This window comes from Takifugu flavidus, chromosome 15 (genome assembly GCF_003711565.1).
Source record: "Takifugu flavidus isolate HTHZ2018 chromosome 15, ASM371156v2, whole genome shotgun sequence".
NCBI classification, from domain to species: domain Eukaryota; kingdom Metazoa; phylum Chordata; class Actinopteri; order Tetraodontiformes; family Tetraodontidae; genus Takifugu; species Takifugu flavidus.
This window is the reverse complement of record NC_079534.1, coordinates 4,078,352-4,099,445: the sequence shown is the minus strand read 5'-3', so window position 1 is coordinate 4,099,445 and position 21,094 is coordinate 4,078,352. Positions and strand designations below refer to the sequence as shown.

Here is a 21,094-nt window from a genome sequence, read left to right as displayed (position 1 = left end):
TGTTTTATGAACATTTCCAGCGCTTCAGGTCGTTCTAATACAGGTGGGAATGGGGGCGGGGCCTATCCCCTGGACACGTCAATCAAAAGTTCACGTTCCAGTTGGATTTGGTCTTCAACTGTTGGAGACACAAGCAGAAGATCCAAGATATAATCCCTTAAAGTTAGCGGCACGGCAGGCTGTGTCGACTGACTGGCCCTTTCAGGGACATTTAAAACAATCCCAGATTTGAGCGGGAAATCAGCAGCCATCGAAAATAAACAGTTGTCTGGCGCCACCTTCTGGTCACGAGCCTTTTACTCTCAAATTGGGAAACGGCAACATTATCGTTACAATATGGACCTCGTGCATTTCATTAAAATAAGTTTAAACATTTTGAGCCTCCCACATTTGACATCGTCAGATACAAACCTCAGTACAGGTTTCTTAAACGTCCCCTTTTCCTCCCAAGTAACCTCGGACAGGCCCAAAGATCATTTTTAAGGCTTTATTCATTGAAGGCAGAAACTCAAGCGCTCCTCTCTCTCAGTAACAGTGCGGGCGGTCACAGCGCCGCCGTCGTGGTTTGTTCCACGTCGTGCAAACGCGCCCAAATATGTGGAGGTGAAGTGTTGTGTCCAAACAGAGAAGACCCGACCTTTGCTTCAAAGAGGATCCCAAGGCTGCTAAACTACTTGCTTGAACGTATTGTACTTTCTTCTGTCCCAGACATCCCACGGAACCCAACAACCTGAGCAATTTGATATAAATCTGAACTGTCCGATACGTTATGAAGTTCACAGTCGTAATTCCAAACGGTCTATAAATTCAGAGTCAAAATATGGACATTCAAACAGGTCAATACGTGATAATACACAAGAATCAGTACTTAAAAAAGATGTAGTCTAAAAATCACAGTAACGTTTGAGCCAGTTGTTGGCGCGATACTGAGCAAATCAAAGAGCCTGTGAGGCTGTGCTGGTCTGGCCGTTGCTGTGGCCCCCTCCTCCACAGGCAGCGGCCCCCTCCTCCACAGGCAGCGGCCCCGTCTCCAGAACACAGCGTGTAACAGCCCAGTAGCAAGTTCTGCTTTGATGGTGCAAGTTCTGCTTTGATTCTGCAGTCACAATGTTGCTAGATGTGGGCACCTGAACAAAAAAATCAAACTATAAAATGTTGCCTCAGAATGTAAGGGGGCGGGGCTTACTCGCCCACCTCAGGTAACCCCTGCTGGGTGATGTTTTTGCTCTATTTCTTCTTTTCACCAATCAGTGATTCCGAATCAGGCGAATTTTGTGGTGATTCACCTTCATATAAAGTGTTTCACCCATTTGTTTCATTATTATAGATCTTTCTGACTCCAGCTGGAGCGCAGGTGCCCACTCCGTGCTTCAGATCCGATTGGACATCATTCCGGTGTTGAGTTTCAGGAAAAACGACTGCAGCTTGCACAATGGACATCTCTGCTTCTTTTCCTTCTTGGTGCGCCTTCCTTTCTTGTACACACCTTCGTATTTCCCTTCCTCTTGCTCCTCTTCCTCATTCACCCAGGGCACCCAAGCTCCCTCGTGCTGGCTTGGGTCTGCCCGGGGGTCGTCTGGAGGGAAATACACAGGCACAGCCGTCTGGTTGTAGTAGGCGAGTCGGGCGAGCAGCTGCAGGACAACGTCTGGTCTCTGGTCCGCCAGGTCGTGGCGCTCACATGGGTCCGCCGTGATATTGAACAACCAGATGTTTTTGTAGGTGGAGTTTTTGTAGGGTGACAAAATGTTGCGTTCTAGGTCCCACCAGCGGCCGGGGAGGGTGGGGAGCACCTGTGGATGAGAGGTTTTCAGTCACGTTAACATACGGCTTTGGCTGTTTCGGGCTGTACCTGTGGGGGGACCCAGTCTCCATGGCCTGGATATCCTGTTAGCAGCTTCCAGTCTCCGACTCTGATGGCGGCCTGGATGGACGTGTCCCATAAGGACTCCGAGGTCTGGTGTTTCAGCAGGGGTCCTGGATGAGATTTGGGAAATGGTGTTTCTGAGTGGGACATGTTCTGGTTTTCCAATAATGTCCGTTTGGAATTCGGAGGGAATCGGATCTCCTTCCCTGGGCCTGGGGGAACTGGTTTTGACTGGACCAGGTTATGGTTATGTGACGTGGACCGTCTGGATTTTGATTTCAACTGTTTAGCTGGAGATATTGGAGACAATGACGGGGAACCACTGGGCAGGGACATCAGAAGTGGTTTATAACGTGATGCTCTCGGGTTAAGCGAGTAGAACGTGGTCTTGTGTTGAGGCTTCGCCTTTGATTTGGGGGGTGGCGCGAGCTTTGATCTAGGAACGGTATTAGCTTGAGCTTTGAGTTTAGATTTCTTTCTGGTCTTCAACTTGAACACTGATTTCTGCTTCAACTCTTGCCGAACAACCTTCTTCTTTGGCTTCTTCTTTCCTTTCAGTTTGGTTCCTAACATCAGAGGAAACATGAGAATAAAGAATGTTAAACAGAAGGTTCTAAAACTCCGCCCACAATTAGTTATAAACTGATATGAACCTGTGACAAAGGAATGCATTGTTGCCTAGGCTTTTCTTTGATGTCTTTAGTTTGGTAGCTACCTCCGGCTCCCGGCTTGATAGCGTCCCAGGTCGTGGGCTGAACTACATGTTTGTGCAGAGGGTCAATGTTGTGAAGGATCTCCTGGCGAGGCGAGTCCCTCCCTTCACTGATGGTCGGCCAGACGTCGAATCCATCCAGGCCCCGACTCTGAGGGAAGGTTCATAAACGGTAATGAAGAGCCACTATGAGGGATTCAATTTCATTATGTTCCCTGAAGTCAAATTCCGTGAGGTCCGTGGATTAGACAAAATGACTTTTACTGGCTTTGGCAATGGAAACGCGCTTCTACGCAAGCCCAAGATGGAACTTTGGAAGCTGCCTCGACTGGCCAATAAAGTTTCTCTTTCTGAACGATCACATGAACAGATTTATCTTAATCAGTAAAAAGCTTGTTTATTGTAGCGATCAGGATGGTTTTACGGTGTTGACATTGGATGGTCGATAATCTCGTAGAACCGTTCATTCGGTATCACGTAAACCTTCAGGCTGCAGCTACAGTTCTGTCAGGACCAACATTCCACTGACCTGGCTGATGTTGCCCCCAGCCAGACCCACCAGTGTGGGGAACCAGTCCGTGATGTGCAGCAGAGCTTTGGACACCCGGCGGCGGCGTTTCAGCAGTGGGCTGTGGACAAAGGCCACTCCACGGATCCCGCCCTCCCAGTACGTACCCTAGAAACAAACTCAGAGTTGGGATGGATCCCTCTCGCTCTGATCCAGGCTGCTATCGTCTGTCCGCAGGAGAACGTCTACCTTGCGTCCTCGCAGCGGCCAGTTGCTGCCTCCAGTGAACGGCTGGGCACCGTTATCTGTGGAGTAGATGATGACGCTGTTTCTGTAGAATCCGTACTTTCTCAGCGCGTAGGTGACGTTCCGGACCGCCTCGTCCACCGTGGACACCATGGCGGCCAACTTTCTTCTGGCTATGTTCGCCATGTCGCGGTAGGGGTAGATGTAGGACTTGGGGGTCTGTAGGGGAGTGTGTACCGCCTGCAGAGGAACACGGAGGTGGATCAATCGATTTATTTCGCTTTTGGTAAATTCTTCTTCACGTTTTGACTCAATACCTGCAGGGACAGAAACAGAAATAGAGGTTTTTCCGTGGGGTTGTGGCTCTCCAGAATCTTCCGAGCCCTCTGTGTGAAGAGCGTGGTCGAGTATTTTCCTTCCTGGCCCCACGCCACGCCCTCGCCATCATGGAGATCGTAGCCACAAACCCCTGGGCCATCGCAGGACAGGTAACTGCAGGTGAGAGAAAAGCAAGCTCCAGAACCAGACTGTAGCTTCAATGAACGCCAGGAACTTAAACTTACTTGTAGTGATCCACACTTCCTGTCAAAGAGCCAAAGAACGTGTCGAAACCTTTTCTGGTGGGCAGACACGCCTTCCTGCAGGGAAACAGGAAGTCAGCCGACACCTCGCTGCATGTCTGGGGATTTCGCCAGCAGGGTTCGGACCCCAAGATCAGACCCCAGAAAATGGCCCCACGCCTGTGGCTGCTTGTATTTTGTCAACATTGGTAAAACACTGAGTCCGGTAAAGCTTAAGTAGCTAGCCTAGCATAGAAAAAGACAATGGGGGGAGTCGGGCTGGTTATTTACTGCAGTCAGCCACCAGGGGGTACTTTTGGGTATTTTGGTCACCCTTCCAACCGCAAACCCACTTCTTGTTAGGCTTTCATGTTTTGGGGCGTAGTAACTTTAAAGGGTCCACAGGAAGTCTGGTCACACTCAAGTGTGAAGCGAGCAGAGCCGATCCCAGATTGGAATGATTATGAAATTCCCCTTGTCTCCATGACTGCAGGCTGCGAATTCTTTGCCGCAGAAGAGGAGAAATCCCGATTACGCAACAAAGACTGGCTTGTGATCGTACTCGGCCTCGTTCCTCACCTGTAGAAGCCGAGGTGCCATTTGCCGACTAAGTGGGTGGAGTATCCGGCCTGGCGGAGCCGCTCGGGCAGAGTGTCCATGTGTGAAGGCAGGCAGCTCGGCTGGCTGGGCCTGATGATGGAGTGCTGGAGACCCGTGTGGATCTGATACCTGCGAGGAAGAAAAAACCTTCGTCAGGCTTTGAGCAGATTAAATGATCTCACAGAAGAACAGCAGCAGAATGTTTAATGACCAATCAGATTATTCAGAGCAGCGGCCTCGTTTGCAGCTTGAATCTTCCTGACATTCGAGAAAAAGGAGGTTTTTTTTTATGAAATACACACGAAGGTGCAATCAGGAAGCAGACACTGTTGTTGATGAGGTGAGTCGGATTTTACAGAAACGGGGCCCGAACCTTCCGGTCATGAGCTGGCTGCGGGACGGCGTGCAGATGGGCTGAACGTAGTAGTTCTCCAGCCTCACGCCCTCCGCCGCCAGTTTGTCCAGAGTGGGGGTCTTGATGTTTGGGTTGTGGTAGCCGATGTCATTGAAACCCTTGGGAACAAAGACGGAATCTTTAGCCACGCCCCTTTATTTGCTCGTTAACTTTATGTGGTAACTAACTGAATAAGCAACGAAGCAACACAGCGCCCCCTGCTGGTTATAGCAGGAGCACAGGCGGCTCTCTAGTATGTATGTGGACGACTGAAGCGTGTTTGCAGACCTGGTCATCGATGAGGATAAAGACGATGTGTGGCTGCTTCTTCTTCGCTCCGGGCTCGTCGTTGGGAACATCTCTCTGGTTGGGTTGGGGCTGCGCAGCAGGCAGCAAGTCCGGGCTGAGGAGAAGGCTCCACAGCAGCGCGGCGGCGGCAGCAGGAGGAGGCTGCATGTTGGACCCAGGAACCCTGCAGAGAACAACAGCCAGAGGCAACAATGCAGAGGAGTCGGACACCAGAGGAGAGCAGGGAAAAATGTCCCGAGTCAGCACAAATTCTCGCAGGCGTACCATCAGCAGGGAACAACTATAGATCATAAAACCACATTGGAGATGGCCTCGCCAGCTTGGCTGCATGTGCGTGCTGAAGCACGTCCATCTGGAGGAGAGACGCTCAAAGTGCTTTTGTTTTTTAACCTTTTACAGCCTCCCAGCGGCGAATCGATCAGCTCGGCGAGGACGGACGTTTGCAGAACATCCCAGAATACGCAGCTGTCGGAGCCGCTTCTTGATTTTCTTGCAAAACTCTCTGGAAACCAGCTCATGAATTATTCATGTCTGCTGTTGTGAAAACTAGAGTTCGGTTACGCAACTGGTGTTTTTAGGCTAATTAACGTGGTTTTAATCCAACCTGCAGAAACTTCAGCTCAATATTGTTTCTCTTTACGATATTTTTTATTCATCTTTTCCACTTTTCTTCGTTTTTCCACTTTTAAAGAATTTGATTTTACTGATTTTCTCAGACAAGGTTTTTTTTTTTAAGAAAATGAATGACTAATTAAAGTATTCGTTTTATACAGTAAAAACAGACCAAATGATGTAATTTAAGAACTTTCAAACGGGAGATGTTCCTGTTTCTCCACAACAGGCTCCTGTGTCCAAACCCCCGCTTTTACTGGGCTTTTACAACCTTTCTTTGCTGTGGGGGTGTTGACAGAGGGGGTGTTGAGTTGATCTGAGAGGTGTGATAAAAAGCAGCTGTCTGGGCATGAATGTCACCAACATCTGCAGCTCATGGCAGCACTCGGCCCGTGACATGAACTTTCCCTGAGACCATTATTCCCTCTGCAAACACACCCGGCATCAGTTTTCACCGCGTTTACAGTCTGGCTCCGTCTCCGCTTAAAAGAGGAAAAGGTTTTTAATGCCTGTCTTTAATTTCCCACAGATCTAGTGCTCTCAACAGCTGTGCGTTAGTACTACGGCCCCGGGCCCGGGTCAGTACCTGGATCGGTGATCGATATCAGTGATCGGCTCCTCTTCGCTCGGCTGATTCCAGTAAGATTCGCAGGAGACGCCGCATGTCCGTCAAGTTTCCACAAAAGTTCCTTCCAGACTGAGTCCACACTTCAAATGAAAGTCGACTAAAGGCAAGTTAAAGATGCCTGAGCGAAACATCCGGTCTGACCTGTCAAAATAAAAGGCGCCACTCAAGTGACGCCGATAAGCGGCTCTTTTTGTTCGGAATTAGTGTCACGTTTTAATATAGCGTGATGATAAAAAATATAAATGTGTTTTTAAAAAATAAAACTCTCGAATCTGATCGATTAGCCGTTTTAATAGCACCGAGGCTAGGGTGTTTAGATAGCATTGCTAGCATGGAACGGTTTACTGTGTTTATATTTTAATTGTCTGGGGAAAGAATTACGATCATAAATATATATTTTACTTATTGGTTGGTTGATTCACTCACGAAACTTGTAGTTTATTTTATTTAAGCGAGCCATTAAATTATTTTGTCCCCGCTGGGAATTATGGAGCCCAATGTTACTTAATTTAATGTTTTGCTAATTATTTGCGCTAAATATGCTTAGTTTAGTTGCGTTGTTTAATTATCTATCATACTTATACGGAATGTATTCCCCATTGAATATTTACGTCCCGTCCAACATGCGCTCGTAGGCTGGCTTTTATTTTGAAAGCTCTACATCCGGTGTCCATTGTTACTTGACGGTCTGAAAACCGTAAAACCTCCCAGTGCTTCCATTAACCGTTCACCGTCGGCTCTCACGGCCCCTCTCCCACGGACGGACAAAGACCGCCCGGCCGAGCCGAGTGGCTGCAGCCTGGACCCGGACCCAGGCCTTGGAGCCAGCTGGCAGCGCGCACCAAACCAGGAATTTCTCCCTTTACGCAACATTACTGTACTGATGCTGAGCTCCGTCTGTCATCCAGACAAACAGGCCTGGAAGTGGGTCAGATGGTCCCGGCCGTTAAAAGTTTCAATCATCCATCATCCAGGGCGGAATTAATTCATAAAAACAGTCTGGCCCAGTAGAACCAGCGAATTTAACCCGTCTGACCGTGTGCACACATTTATTGTATCCAGTCTTTCCCGGTATAACCAGCTTGTGTTTCCGGTCAGTATAACCAGTGCGCCCTGTCCCAGCAGAACCAGTCCAGTTTTGCTCTCTGTCCCAGCAGAACCAGAAACGTCCCATCTGGACCAGGGAGCGGATCCCTGGCGGAGGTGCTGTGATTGATCCCAGTCTGATTCCTGGCAGTGAGCAGGAGGACCAGGAATGTTGCCAGATGCTCTTCTGTAAACCCAAACATTTGCTCATCGTCTGGGAAAACGCACCGTCTCGGCCCGCAAGCGTCATCACGGTGTGGAATGAGATCACACGGAACCACAAACGGATGCATTTATTGGCTCTTTCGCAGTTTGTTTGTCTTTTTGTCTCAATACAAAAAAATTCACGTCATTTCACAAAAAAATGCGCCCGAACGCGAAAACACCCCCTCAATGTTTGATTTCGGGGCGTGTTGCTGGCTGATGGTAATATTTCAGAACAAGACTCAATCTCCCATGATGCCGTTCGAGGGGGGCGTCGTCGCTCGCGCTGGGTCTGGCGCGTGAGCCGAGGTGTTAATAACAATATTCCAGCGGTGATCCGGATTCTGCCCCGACAGCCGCTCCAGTCGGACGAGATGAGCCCGGACGAGGACGCGCTTCTGCTGCTGCTGATCTACGAGCACCTGAAGCTTCACGGACACGCGAAGGCAGCCGAGGTGCTGGAAGATCACGTTAAACAGGTGAGAACTTTTGTTCCAAAATGTTCATTTAACGCTTTAATCGGCGCGCGTGACGCTGATTTCTTGTTGGCTTCGATCAAATCAAAGCTGATTTTAAAACACCGCGTTTGCCTTTTGTTATATAAGAAAGTCAATTAATTATAAATGTGTTTTTTGCTCGGATGTTGCTGCAGCCACCGTGCGTGCGTGCGTGCATGCTTGTGTTACAGCACATGGCAGCAAGTTCGGGCCTCTTGCAGCAAAAGAACATTGTGTTTCAGGAGCTGCAGGCTCGTAAAAAGAGCCTCAACCCCGCGGAGGTGAAACTATTTCACCACTAAATGGTCAGTTGGTGAGTTGGTGAGCAGAAAACAAACAATTAAAACACTTTAAATTAAAATACTTGATTCTGACGTTTACAAATTAGTTTCTCACACGATCGTCTTATGGAAATCTTTCGTGGTGTCTCGGACTTTAATCTTTTTCACCACCGCACATTTGCATCCTGACTGAAGCTTAATTAATTAATATTTCGGGTTTCTTTGACGAAATGGTCCATTTTAATTAGAGCAAAGGAAGTCAGTTCTGGAGTCAGTTCTCCTGCGGAATGGATTCATTTCCGGGAACATGTGGCATCAGGAATTCTGAAACCTCCGGAAATTAAATTTTCCCTTTTTTCCAGCTCAACACGTGTTGCTGTTGTTGAGCGTTAACGTGTTTGCTGGTGTGTTTGTGTGTCGGTGCAGGTGGAGGCGCCGCACCTGAGGCTCAACCTGCAGGACATCTACACGGCCTGGGCCAAGTACGTCACAGATGCCAAACAGTCGCCAAACTGGAATAAAGCGCCTCACAGGATTTCCTCTGTGAAAGATTCAGCCATCACAAACGGCCTGTTTGAACAGGACGTCGCTAACGGGCTTTGTGTTTGTGCGTCTGTGTGTGAACGGCCGGCTGGACTCCTGCCCAGCGAGTCCCGGGCCTGGAACCAGAGCCAGAACAGAAGAGCGATGGAAGCCATGACTCCATCCGAGGAACAGATAGACGAGCGTCGGGACTTTAATGGCAACGATGTTCTGGAGATTAAAATAATAAATCGGACCATTGGGGGAAAATCTGCAGCATGAAAAACATCAGAGCGAAGTTAAATTCGTGTCTTTTAAAGTCAAATCAACTTTTTTTAAATTTTGTAATTAAGGTTTTTAATGAGATGTTAAATTTTATCTTTCGTTGAAGTCATCATTTGTGACATTTTGGTTTTTCTGGCTGAGCGAATTTGTCTTTCTGCTCATCAGTCACACACACACACACACACATTCCCCTGTCAGCGTGATTTTCTCGCTTGTTTTCACACCTCCAGATTCAAATCTGGTCTCACGCGTAGATTTTAAATAAATTCTGTTTCCGGTTACGCTTAAATCAGAAAAAAGTGAAGTATTTTAAATAATTGACTCGATTTAACGCCTGAGTTTCAGATCAGGTGTATTTTATTGTGAAGGATGGTCTCCTGTGATTGGCTGCTGCGGTGTCAGTGGGCGTGGCCTGTGTCAACTCTCGATACCGATGTTTTGTGTCGCAGGTTGTGCGCTTTGGCCCAAACCACCAAGCTGGAGATGGAGGACGGCGCCTCCCCGAGGAAGAGCGAGGAAGCCGAAGCCGCCAGCAGCGAAGACGACAGCGGGCTGGACGTGAAGGCGTCCAACACCACCAAAGAAGAAAACGACAAAACGCCTGGTCCGTTTTAGTTCAGATGATCAGAGATTAGAAATGTGAAACGTTTTGATGTGTTTCAGTGAGGATTGAAGGAACAAAATCTTCATTTTCAGACCCTGAAACACAGCAGCTGAAGCCTCCTGATGGTCCGAACGCCAGCGAAGACGGTTCTGGCTCTGAGCACCTGGACGGACAGGTGAGGAGGAAGCAGAGAAACCAGAGAACGGCGGATATGGCGCCCCCTGGTGGAGCCTGTGGCCACGAAGTTTTATCAGTAATCTTTAACGTGAACTTTTGTTAAAGGCAGCTACGAAAACATCGGCTCATGTTTGAAATCTGTGCTCATAGAAAGAAAAGGAGCTGATCTGAACAGACACACACACACACACACACACACACATAGCTGTTGTCCAGCCACTGTAATAATGAGCTGATGGATGAACAGTAGCTCCAGTGTGATTGGATGAGTTTTCATGTCTCTGTCTGCCCTGAGAGTGTCTGCGTGTGTGTGTGTGTGTGAGAGTGTGTGTGTGTCTCTGTGTGTATTGTGTTGTGCTCCAGTTCTGGCCGATGGTTTTGTGTCGGTCCTGACCTGAATGATCCAGCTGGCCAGTGAATCCAGACCAGAACTGTCTGCAAACATGTTTTTATTGATCCCGTTTTGATCAGTTCAGACTCCATCGATCGTCCATCGTTGTGTTTATGCGATGGGAGAATATTGCACAGGAAGTGTGTGTTGCCCTGTCAGCTCTGACACGTTCCTTTGGACCTTTTCTCAGTCGGCTGCCACCGGGACGTCCAGAGAGGCACCAGACGGGCCGGAGGGTTCCGGCTCTGAGGAGGATCTTCCTGATGCAGGAACTTCCAGCCAGGTGGACCCCGGAGCAGCTGACGGGCTCTCGGCGCCGGATCTGACAGGTTCAGTCGGCGTGGAGCGCAGCGCTGACGCCGATGAGCCGCAGCAGGTTTGTGACCCGAGGCTGAATCTCAAGTATGTGCTGGTTCTGCTCCAGCTTCACCTGTGGGAGGAATTTCACCTTTGTTGAGATCTTCCTGGTCTGGAAGCAGCACGTTCCTCAGAGCTGCTGCTTTCTTTTCCTTCTGCTCATCTGAAACTGATTAGCAGCTAATTCTGGCGCCGCGGCGCTCAGCTAGCTTCCAGGAGCTGAGTCACAATTCTGAAAGTTTTGTTCAACTTGTTTGTCTGGAACAAACAAGAAAAAAAATCAGCTTTTTCTGTCTGAATCTGTTGAGGTAAGACTCTTCCTCTCCCCTCTTCTTCATCACCAGGAGACGGACGCAGCTGCAGAGGTCAGAGGTGAAACTGCTGCACTGGAGCAGACCGATGTCAGTCAAAGCAAGGCCACGCCCACCTGCGCGGAGGAGGAGGAGTCTCCTGCAGAGGTCAGAGGTGAAACTGCTGCACTGGAGCAGACCGCTGTCAGTCAAAGCAAGGCCACGCCCACCTGCGTGGAGGAGGAGGAGTCTCCTGCAGAGGTCAGAGGTGAAACTGCTGCACTGGAGCAGACCGCTGTCAGTCAAAGCAAGGCCACGCCCACCTGCGCAGAGGAGGAGGAGTCTCCTGCAGAGGTGGCGTAATGAGACAACCTTCAATCAGAGTTTGAGTCCTCCACGTTCACCAGTTGATGTTTTTGGTTGCAGGATCTCGGCCAGATCCCGTTGACCACCCCAGAACCAGTTCCTCAGGAGACTCCGCCCCCCACAGGTAGGGAAGACCAGACACGAGTTGAGGTTCCATGACCTTATGACCCCCGAACTCTGGAATCGTTCCAGAGCAGGATATTAGCGTTGGATCAGAGCGTTACCATGGTTACCATTGCTCCACATACCAAGTCTGAGCCTTTTTAAGAGTTTTCAAACATGAAACGTGTTCAAGGTTAAAGACTTTTTTTTTATGTCAGTTGATCTGAAGTTTCCTACTTTTAGAATCTGAAGATCCAGAGAAAGACGAGAAGATGGAAGAGCCACAAACTGAGGTGTGTGTGTGTGTGTGTGTGTGTGTTTTATAGTGTACATGTCTTTGTGGGTAATTTAACATTTTCTTAATCTTGATTGAGGTGACTCAGTTTGTGTTTGTCTTCTCTCCAGAGGTCAGAGGTCGCTGACCTCACAGTCCAGCCCGACTCTGAAGGGGAAACAAAGACGTCGCCAAAATCAGACGACCTCTCGCTCACCGACCTGGGTAACAACCATCACCGTGGTCACGAGGTTGATGTTTGTTTTCTGAAGGACGACCCCGTTCGTGTGGAAGGTCGAATGTCTGGAGCATCGTTGACCTTCAGTTAGTCAGCTGAAGGTCAAGACTTACTCCTGCTTTGTGTTTTCTGTGGTCAGTTTCAGAGGAACCGCCGACAGCGGGGGCTGAAGAACGAGTGCATCCGGGGGTCAGCATTGTCCTCAACATTGAAAAAGACGAAATGGATGAGCAGGAAGTGACAGAAGCACTTCCTGCCGAGGCCGCCGAGTCCTGCGAAGATGTGGAAACTCCCAGGAGGAAGAAGAAGAAGAAGAACAAAAAAGATTCAGATCCTTCAAGCACAAACGTCTTCATCTTAGAAGCGTCGAGAGATTCTTCCATCTCCAGTAAGAAAAAGAAGGACAAAGAGAGAGTGGGAGAGGTGGAGGAGCAGCAGGAGGAGGTGGAGGAGCAGCAGGAGGAGGTGGTGGTAGAAAAGAAGAGGAAAAAGTCCAAGAAAAGGAAAATAGAGCAAGATGAAGTACAAGAGAACCTGGCAGAGACTCCCGTCACTTCTCTGGACATGAGAAGTAAAAAGAAGAAGACGGAGGTGAGTGAGGAGCAGCCTGAGGAGGCAGAGATGTCTGGGAGCCCAGCAGAGGCACCACAGAAGAAGAGGAGGAGGAATCGGAAGAGGAAGAAGAAGCAGGGAGGGTTGGAGGTGGTGCAGTCCGAGGAGCCGCCAGCAGAGGGAGACATAGACCCAGAAAAGGAGCTGACAGGTAGAAAACTCAACTTTAATCCGAATTATCGAGGAGCTACAGATGCTTTTCTTTTTCTTCCAGATGGAGACGCTCCTCAGCTGCCCTCCATCCCAAAGAAGAGACGCTTCACGAAGAGGCTGAACAGCATGAAGCAACAAAGGCTCCTTTATCAACAGAAGAGCAGCAAGACATCAGGACACAAGAAGAAGTCAGTGTTTGATGCAGATAAGGAAAATATGTCGGTGTACTAAAGCTGATTTATCCTTATAGACAAAAACTGATCCAAGAGGACACGCCTCGACCTGATGCTGCTCAGGACCAGGAAAAAACATCAAAGAAGAAGAAGAAACCCAGCAAACAGCAGGAAGAGAACTCTTCAAAGGAGAACCTGCCACCAAAGAAGAAGAAGAAGAAATTGTTGCCAAGTGAAGATGACAGCGGTGTGATGAGCGAACAGACATGCGAGATACTTCCAGAGAAGAAGAGGAAGAAGAAGAAGATCAAAGCAAAGGAAGATGAAATAAAACCGAGCTCGGACGTACCTGCGGAGAAGAAGAGTGAGAAGCATCATCAGTAACCTGAGATTTCAGTCAAGCTAAAGGTCGAAATTAACACGTTATGTTTTAATTGCAGAGAAGAACAGATCAAAGGAGGCTGAAGAGGCTGCAGAAGAACTGGCTCCTCCCACTTCTACAGTAAAAATCCTAAAGAGATTCAAATAGACATGAATGTTCTGATGACGAATCTGACCAGATGTTTCCTGTGTTCCAGAAAAAGAAATCCAGGAAGAAAATCACCTCTCATTAACTCTGGTACGTGTGTGTGTGTGTGTGTGTGTGTGTGTTGTGTGTGTGTGTGTGTGTGTGTGTGTGTGTGTGTGTGTTCAGTTATAACAACTAATGGTGTTATTTTCTGCTTTCAGTTCAACAACAGAATCCTGATGTTTGAGCCCCTGAACCTTGTTTTTTGTTTCTTTTTACACTTCGATCAGTGTTGAACTACGTTGTTACAGCGCCTCTAGTGGACAAACTGATGAATTATATCAGAATCTCTGGGAAATGTTCTCTCCAGGACAGTGGGACAGTTATCAGTACTTGACATTTTGTTCTGTGCTCAAATACTATCGCTTTAAATCTAATTATATATTGGTATCATCAAAGGGAACCGATGCTATTGGACACCACTTTAGGGCGCCACCTATAGGTCACCTTGGATATTCTGTTTACTTTACAGCTCGAATCATTGAAGCTGTTTTCACTGTTGTTCCTTTTTTTTCATTTGTTTCTAATTTTCTTCCAGATCTGTGAAATTGTGTTTATGCTGATTTTCTGTGTAACCAGAGAAAACTGATCACACCTGTTTCCTGTTGCTGCAACAAATGTGAGAATAAAAGGTTCACTTTGTTACTTTCTGTCCACTTAAGTAATTTTGTTCATTTTTTATTGTTTACATCTTCTAGTTAAGGCGATAATCTGTAAACATGACAAATTATTAATCCGACTGTAACTGGACAACTGAAGTGCATGTGAAAGTCATCATCATCACATATACAGTATATTTAAATGTATTCATATCACCTCCCACCATCGTCATCACCATAAAAGATGTCGTCATCCTCATGACCATCATGTTCATCATCCATACATCACATCTACATTTCTCTTGTATCTATATCTGTAAGTATGCGTGTGTATATCTATGTGTATATCTATGTGTGTATGTGTATATTTGTATCTATGTATGTCTTAAGTGTGTGTGTGTGTGTGTGTGTGTGTGTGTGTATGTATAAATGCATGTGTGCAAGTACATATGTATGTGTGTATATATTTCTGTGTGTATGTGTGTGTGGATATACTTAGTATTTTTATGTATGTCTACAGTATATGGATATATGCAAGTATATATGTATGCATATACTGTATATGTGTGTGTATTTATATGTACATATATGAATCTATCTAGTATGCATATGTATCATTGTGTGTCTGTATGTATATGTCTGTTCATGTATCTTTGTGTTTGAATGTATCTACATTTGTATGTATGTCTGTGTGTGTTTGCATGAATAAATGAATGTGTGTGTATGTGAAAAAACTTTTTGTATGTATGTGTGCATGTGTCTATGAATGAATGAATTAATGTATGTACGTATGTGTATGTATTTGTATGAATGTATCTATGTCCATAGGTATGTTTGTAAGTACGTACGTGTGTTTTTAGCCATTGCCATGTACGTACATGTGTGTGTGGGTGTGTGTGTGCGTGTACCTTGCAGGTACCTTCGTCATCTGAGCGAAGATTGAAATGCGTACATGTTGCAGCTCGTCCAGCAGGGGGCGATGTTGCCACGGTGTAGATGAGGCACCTGCTGAGCTTTAGTGTTTCTGGTCGTTGTTGGAAAGTTCGGAGGGAGGAACCAGCTGGTCAGTCAGTCACCATTGACATTGGATTAAAACACATCCTGAATACCACAGACATCAAGAGTAACATTTCAGGTTAACCATGCTACTACGTCTGACATTCCTGGAGACTCGTCCAGATCTGCTTCCCCTGGCTCACCTGTGTGCAGGTAATGGCGTCAGTGCCAGACTCTCCTGGGCCATTTTTTTTTAGCATCATTACTTGAAGTTGCATTTAAAATTGCTTTACATTGAACAACTTGTAAACTGGCAACATACCGACATCCTTGATTAAGAGAAGTCTGTGGAGAAGTCTCATCTCCGGCAGGTCACATGATCAGGTCACATGATCAGGGTGGGCAGGAATGGATTCATCTGAGTCCATCTGTGTAAATACAGTGAGGGATACTCAGCACATCGTTACTCAAATGGACAAACAGTCGAGCATCCGCCACGCGGCATTCCCAGGAGCCTGATATTCCCACACTGGTTCATGTAATCAGTTTAATGTATATATCTGGACGTGGGAGGATGTTATTAGCCTTCCTCGGAGCCTCTCGGACTCACAGATGTTTCATGTGCGTATGGATCGTTGTCTATACTGCACCGGGTCATCACTGTGTCACCTCTCCCACACATTTTCAGGGAACTTTATTTTATGGACAGGTTGGGATGAGACGGAGTAGCTAGTCAGCGCCGGTGTTCTCCAGGAACAATGAGGAGAGACGAAACGGTCCTGCAGTCTACCCAGCATGCACTGCTGCTGCCCAGCCTCTCCAAGGACACCCGAGGGGTGCTTTTACATCACGAACATATGCAAAGGATTGTTCAAATAACCTTGAACATCAACGCAGAACATCAAAGACCGAGGAAGGTTCCAGGTTTTAAGACGATTTAAGAAGATTTGGAGAATCAAAATGTGAATCCCATCAAAACTATGAAAAAGTTATCAAAGGATGAAAGAGAAGCGAGGACGTGCTGAGGGATGAAAGGAGGAGCAGCTATCAACGCTAAACACTCGCAGAGAATCAGACCAAAGATCAGCTCCAGCTGCTCCAGCGTCTGATGATTCTTAGCATGTTTCCATAGCAACGGTGATGAGTAGACGCCTGAAAAATGGGAATCTGCCGCAGCTACCTGACCGGGCAGGTAAACATTCAGACTCACATGCTGTGTTTCAATAATATCACAAACTACTTGACAATTACCACAAAGTACTGCAGCAGTACTACAAACTACTACTTTAATGCTCCACACGACTGCCACAGCAGCAGCATTTACTAACTACTGCAGGAACACCACAAACTACTGCAATAGAACTACAAACTGCGCAGTGACTGGACAGAATTCCAGAAAGAAAAGGCATCAGCTGCATTTTGGATTTGGTTAATTTCCTGTCTTGCTGCCATGGCAACAGAACATGAGAAAGAAACCTGAGGGATCAGAGTGTTACTGAAACAGTCGGTGAAAACTGTTGCATTTCGGGAGTTGAGCTGAGACTGAAGCAAAGAGACAGTTTCAGACTACTTATTACATTAAAAATTCCTATTTTTCCAAAAGCCTCACCCGTAAAGAGTGGAGGTGGGCTCCTACCACCTCAAGCCAGCAGGGAGCGCCCTGGGGCGTAGCATGAAAGAGACCTTGAAGATTCAGTTGCTTGTGAGGTCCAATAAGGGTGAAAGCTCAGGAGGTTGAGATTAAAAGCATCAATCGACAGAAGAAACCTGTGGAACAACACGAGTGAAGCTGACCTCAGCCCAGCTACGCAACCACCACAGCAGGAAAAAGCTTCTTAAATCCTTCTGACAAATGGACAATTGAGAGAGAAATGTGTTAAAGATAGTTTAAAAGCTCCATGTTGGCGCCGAGCTACCCACAGGAGTTGCTTGGACCCGCATTCTGTAGTGTTTTTGGATCAAAGTCTCCAAAACACAAAGAAAAAAGAGGTCACGTCTCAGAGGAACCCTCGCAGAAGTTTGCCCAGGACTATGCTTTAAGTCCTTATAATCTGTTTATAACCGAGTTTGCAGACACTGGGAGTAGCTCCCGCCCTCAAACTAATCAGTGACCTTTGACCCAAGACACCTGTCCTCACTCTTGAGAGGAGAGGAGAGGAGAGGAGAGGAGAGGAGAGGAGGAGAGGAGAGGACAGGACAGGACAGGACAGGACAGGACAGGACAGGAAAGGACAAGCAATCTCACAGCCTGGATACTGCTGGGAGACTCATGAGCCGGTATACCTCAATGTTTTTGTGTGTCAGTGTAGTAGAGAGCTTTTCTGGGGAGGATTTATTTTTTATTTTAGTTGTCTCTTTATACATTCTAGGAAAGTAAACGTCAGGACTGCAGTGCTAAGGTACAATGGATCTCAATCTGAATGGTTCTGGCCAAGGTGTCAGAATGACACAGCAACAGCATCTTCAAAACCTTTCAAGAAAAAAAGCCTTTTTGGGGGGGAAATTTGTTTAAAGTGAAAACTTTTCAACTTCAAAAGAATCAGAGAGTCCAATAAATGTATTGTTTTAATTTATTTTCAAAAGATCATCATACATGGGTTGACAAGATGTATAACGACACACAATGATATCCAGTATGCAATTTACATATTCACAATTCACACAAAGCCTCTGGCAGCGTAATCCAAAGATTCTAAATACATATGTCCTGGTGTTCAGGCTGAGTTTTAGTTGGTCCTCGTGCACTCAGTAGTTAGTGCATTTGAAAACCTTGGAAAGGGATTTGCCCAGGAAGGAGAAGAACCTGGTGATCACACTTTTCTTTTTTCTTGGCATTAACAACTGTTTGTTAATGATCAACATGATTTGATCAACAACTACTGGCTCTTCACAGATGATTGAAAACATAACATTGTCTGGAGAGCCCAACACTTTGTAGAGCAGCTTCTTAATGTTCTTCTCCAGGTTCTCAAAGACTTCAGAGTCTGTGTAAAACTGCTCTTCTTTGACTCTTTCCCACACTATTTCTACCAGGTTGTTGATTAGATCATAGGCTGTCATTGGCAGCACCTGTGCATCCGAGCACACCGTGAAAACTACCTTTTTGATGACAAACTTCAAATACGATTTGTTTTTAGCTCGCTGTGCCTCTTGGCGAGCTACGTCGTCATCACTTCTGACTGGTTCTGGCAACTTGTTAATCCCAGAGCGGTCCACATAAGGCACCGTCACCCTGTCAATGACCCACTTTACCTGAGTCTTCAGGTACCAGTTCATTAAACCCATAAAGACCCATGCTTTGCTCCTAATGTCTGCATGGACCTCACTCGGATCTTCCCTCTCAACTGTGGGAGAAGGATCTTCTGGTACTGAGTGATGGTAAATTTCATTACTCAGTTCTTGGTTGAAATCCAAGACTTTGTTCCCACACAAGTCTGTGAACACCTGGACTAAGGCATCCTCACATTCAGTATTGTGATCTTCCTGATCCAGAAACTGGGATGAAAGTTTCTCCAGGATCGTCTCTACTGAGTCACTCTTGGCTTTAGCCTGTTTGGGATGTTTTTTCTTCAGTTTAGCAAATATTCGCATTAGGCAAACTTTGGCAAAACACTTAGCAAAAAACGATTTGATTTTTTTCACAGCAGGTTTGACAGCTATTGTTTCTGATCTTGTCTCAGAGAAGGTGCGTATTTCTTCAGCTACTATTTTAATTTCCTCCGATATTTCACGATGCAAGTCCTTACATTCATCTTCTGGAAGATCTACCATCAGAGGACTGAAGATATCCCTAAACTCATAATTGATTTCCTTCCTGATCCCCTCTGCAATGGGTGATTTTATGTCCTCGTCCAGTAAAAGATCTCTTGAACTTAGTGTGCATTCACTAATTTTATGTGGACGAGGGCCAATAAAAGTCTTGATCTCATCTGAAAACTTTTTGAAAATCTCCACAAACTGGACAATCATGGCATTGATTCTGGAGATCGGGGTGATTCGCTGGTTGGCTACTTTTTCACTGCTGGAATATGAATGGTTCAGGTTAGCTTTCACCTCCTTTTGAATTGTGTCCGTCAAGGTCCGAATTCCATCAGTGTCGACTTCATCTTGAATTCCCAAAGCTTCTAGTATTGTCTGAGAAAGATTTTCTTCCAGCTTGGTCAGGACACTCTCCTCAGATGTGGGTGTGTGAGACATCAAAGTTGATACAACGGAGTTGGATAGAGCTGCAATGATTTCTAGAATCAACTCTGCCACTAAAATTGTTGTAGCATCGTCAGGACGACCATGAATAAAGGACTCCCACTGTTCTACGGTTGTTCTTTCCAGGAAGGAGCGAATAAGTGGATGAACTTTGTCCATGGCAAATTCATTTGCATGTAGTGTGTAGCTCATATTTGTTGGACTGCTTGTGAATCTATTAAATATTCAGTTGTTTATTTTAGCCAACATACATTTAAAATGTACGATTGTATTGTTGTATCAAAGCACCAAATGTTTAGTACTTCAAAGCCAATTCACCATAGCATACATTAAAGCCTCTTTAAACATATCAGTTAATATATTAACGTTAATTTCCCCCATGAAAGGCAGTTTCCTCCTTTCATTCTCTGTCATTCCTCTAGAGTTACAGTCTGCTCCAAGCTAATCAGAACACTCTTGCATACCTGTGTCTTCCCTTTGCTCGTCAGCCCAATCTAGCACACCTGTTCAGATCTCAATTATCTAAACCCCCTCCCTATTCACTACTCGCCACATGGGGGACTTGGATTGAGTGAACTACGTAGCGCACTGAATTTAAAATGATCTTTCGGACACTATGGCACACGTAAAATAACGTCATGGTGTCGCATAATAATTATGACCCCGGTCGAAGGTAAAAATGGCCAAGTCCATTTAATTATTTTTAACACACCCCAATACATTCAGCGGCCGTATTTTAGAAATGCAATATTTTACGCTAAAATTAACTTTAGATAGTAAAATAAAATATCAATGTCCATAATGATAAAATAACAATTACCCCCTTGTATTATGCTACGGGTCAATTTGACCCGTTTTGGTTTTTGTGTTGATCAAAGTACTGGTTATCTTTGGTTTTTCTTCATGAAATTTTGTGACTTTTCCTCATCTAGGGTCATGAATTGGTGTGTAAAATTTGGACACTGTGGTGTTTAGTGGAATGTCTGTGCAGAGTTTGAATATGAATATTATGTTGCGGGTCATTTTGACCCGGACACTTTTATGTGAGTAAGTAGCAGTAAATATCCAAAATAAACATGCCTTTTGATGTCCTTCTGATCTACATCAAAGAGTATTGTGCTGTGATGTACATTTAATTGTATTTTGACTGCCAGAGACCCAGGTGCATCGAGGAGGGACTTTCTCTCCCTTTTTCTTGTCACTTTTCTTATGCCATCTCGTTGACCAACACACCAAAAATGAGCTCCAGAACGTTTACAGCTGAAGAAGCTTTATCACAGATTTTGAACTCAGACACTGATGCAGAGGAAGAGGTTTCAGAGACAGAGGATATTTCAGAGACCGAGGACAATGTAACTGATGATCCAGATTTTCAATTTTCTGATGATGAGGAGGATTCAGAGGATGAGCCTGCCGTTGTCTCTCCATTGGATGAAAGCCAAGGAATGCAGCAATCATCATCCACAGAGGAGACATGGGCATCTAAAGATGGTAAAATAAAATGGTCAACATCACCACACCAAAGCCGAGGTAGACTGTCATCTTCCAATGTCATCAAAATGACTCCCGGTCCTACAAGATTTGCTGTCACACGAGTTGATGATATCATATCAACATTTCAGCTCTTCATATTCCCACCAATTGAGAAGATCATACTGGAAATGACCAACTTGGAGGGGA

General features: G+C 46.1%; 2 protein-coding genes across 8 annotated transcripts; one reads left to right on the top strand and one right to left on the bottom strand.

The window, feature by feature from the left end:
* Positions 1-473: 473 nt before the first annotated feature.
* Positions 474-6,553, bottom strand: LOC130539557 (arylsulfatase I-like). 2 transcript variants are annotated; one of them, XM_057057994.1, is made up of 12 exons: positions 6,395-6,522; positions 6,247-6,290; positions 5,176-5,359; positions 4,867-5,006; positions 4,473-4,622; positions 3,897-3,971; positions 3,651-3,825; positions 3,337-3,573; positions 3,109-3,255; positions 2,583-2,730; positions 1,853-2,433; positions 474-1,793 (listed from the first exon to the last, which is right to left on the bottom strand). In XM_057057994.1, exons 3-12 carry the CDS (start codon positions 5,341-5,343, stop codon positions 1,371-1,373), a joined length of 2,244 nt encoding a protein of 747 aa, XP_056913974.1. In that variant the 5' UTR covers positions 5,344-5,359; positions 6,247-6,290; positions 6,395-6,522; the 3' UTR covers positions 474-1,370. The 2 variants fall into 2 exon arrangements, with proteins under 2 accessions (XP_056913974.1, XP_056913973.1); XM_057057993.1 differs by lacking the exon at positions 6,247-6,290 and having other exon boundaries at positions 6,395-6,553.
* A 618-nt stretch (positions 6,554-7,171) lies between these two features.
* LOC130539556 (uncharacterized protein DDB_G0286299-like) lies at positions 7,172-14,261 on the top strand. Of its 6 annotated transcripts, none has more exons than XM_057057987.1 (15): positions 7,172-8,205; positions 8,931-8,986; positions 9,761-9,915; positions 10,008-10,090; positions 10,674-10,859; positions 11,185-11,484; positions 11,557-11,620; positions 11,851-11,891; positions 12,004-12,166; positions 12,250-12,873; positions 12,937-13,063; positions 13,126-13,412; positions 13,489-13,550; positions 13,627-13,667; positions 13,778-14,261. In XM_057057987.1, exons 1-14 carry the CDS (start codon positions 8,101-8,103, stop codon positions 13,660-13,662), a joined length of 2,289 nt encoding a protein of 762 aa, XP_056913967.1. In that variant the 5' UTR covers positions 7,172-8,100; the 3' UTR covers positions 13,663-13,667; positions 13,778-14,261. The 6 variants fall into 6 exon arrangements, with proteins under 6 accessions (XP_056913967.1, XP_056913971.1, XP_056913966.1 ...); XM_057057991.1 differs by having other exon boundaries at positions 7,173-8,205; positions 11,185-11,391; XM_057057986.1 differs by having other exon boundaries at positions 7,173-8,205; positions 11,842-11,891.
* The last annotated feature ends 6,833 nt before the right edge of the window (positions 14,262-21,094 follow it).

Coding starts and splice junctions, on each gene's coding strand:
- LOC130539557 (XM_057057993.1), bottom strand. CDS start 5,343: ATGCAGCCTCCTCCTGCTGCCGCCGCCGCGCTGCTGTGGAGCCTTCTC. Junction 3,574..3,650: donor TTCTGTTTCTGTCCCTGCAG/GTATTGAGTCAA, acceptor GTTCCTCTGCAG/GCGGTACACACTCCCCTACA. Junction 2,731..3,108: donor CTGGGGGCAACATCAGCCAG/GTCAGTGGAATG, acceptor ACCTTCCCTCAG/AGTCGGGGCCTGGATGGATT.
- LOC130539556 (XM_057057986.1), top strand. CDS start 8,101: ATGAGCCCGGACGAGGACGCGCTTCTGCTGCTGCTGATCTACGAGCAC. Junction 10,091..10,673: donor CTGAGCACCTGGACGGACAG/GTGAGGAGGAAG, acceptor ACCTTTTCTCAG/TCGGCTGCCACCGGGACGTC. Junction 13,064..13,125: donor ACATCAGGACACAAGAAGAA/GTCAGTGTTTGA, acceptor TTATCCTTATAG/ACAAAAACTGATCCAAGAGG.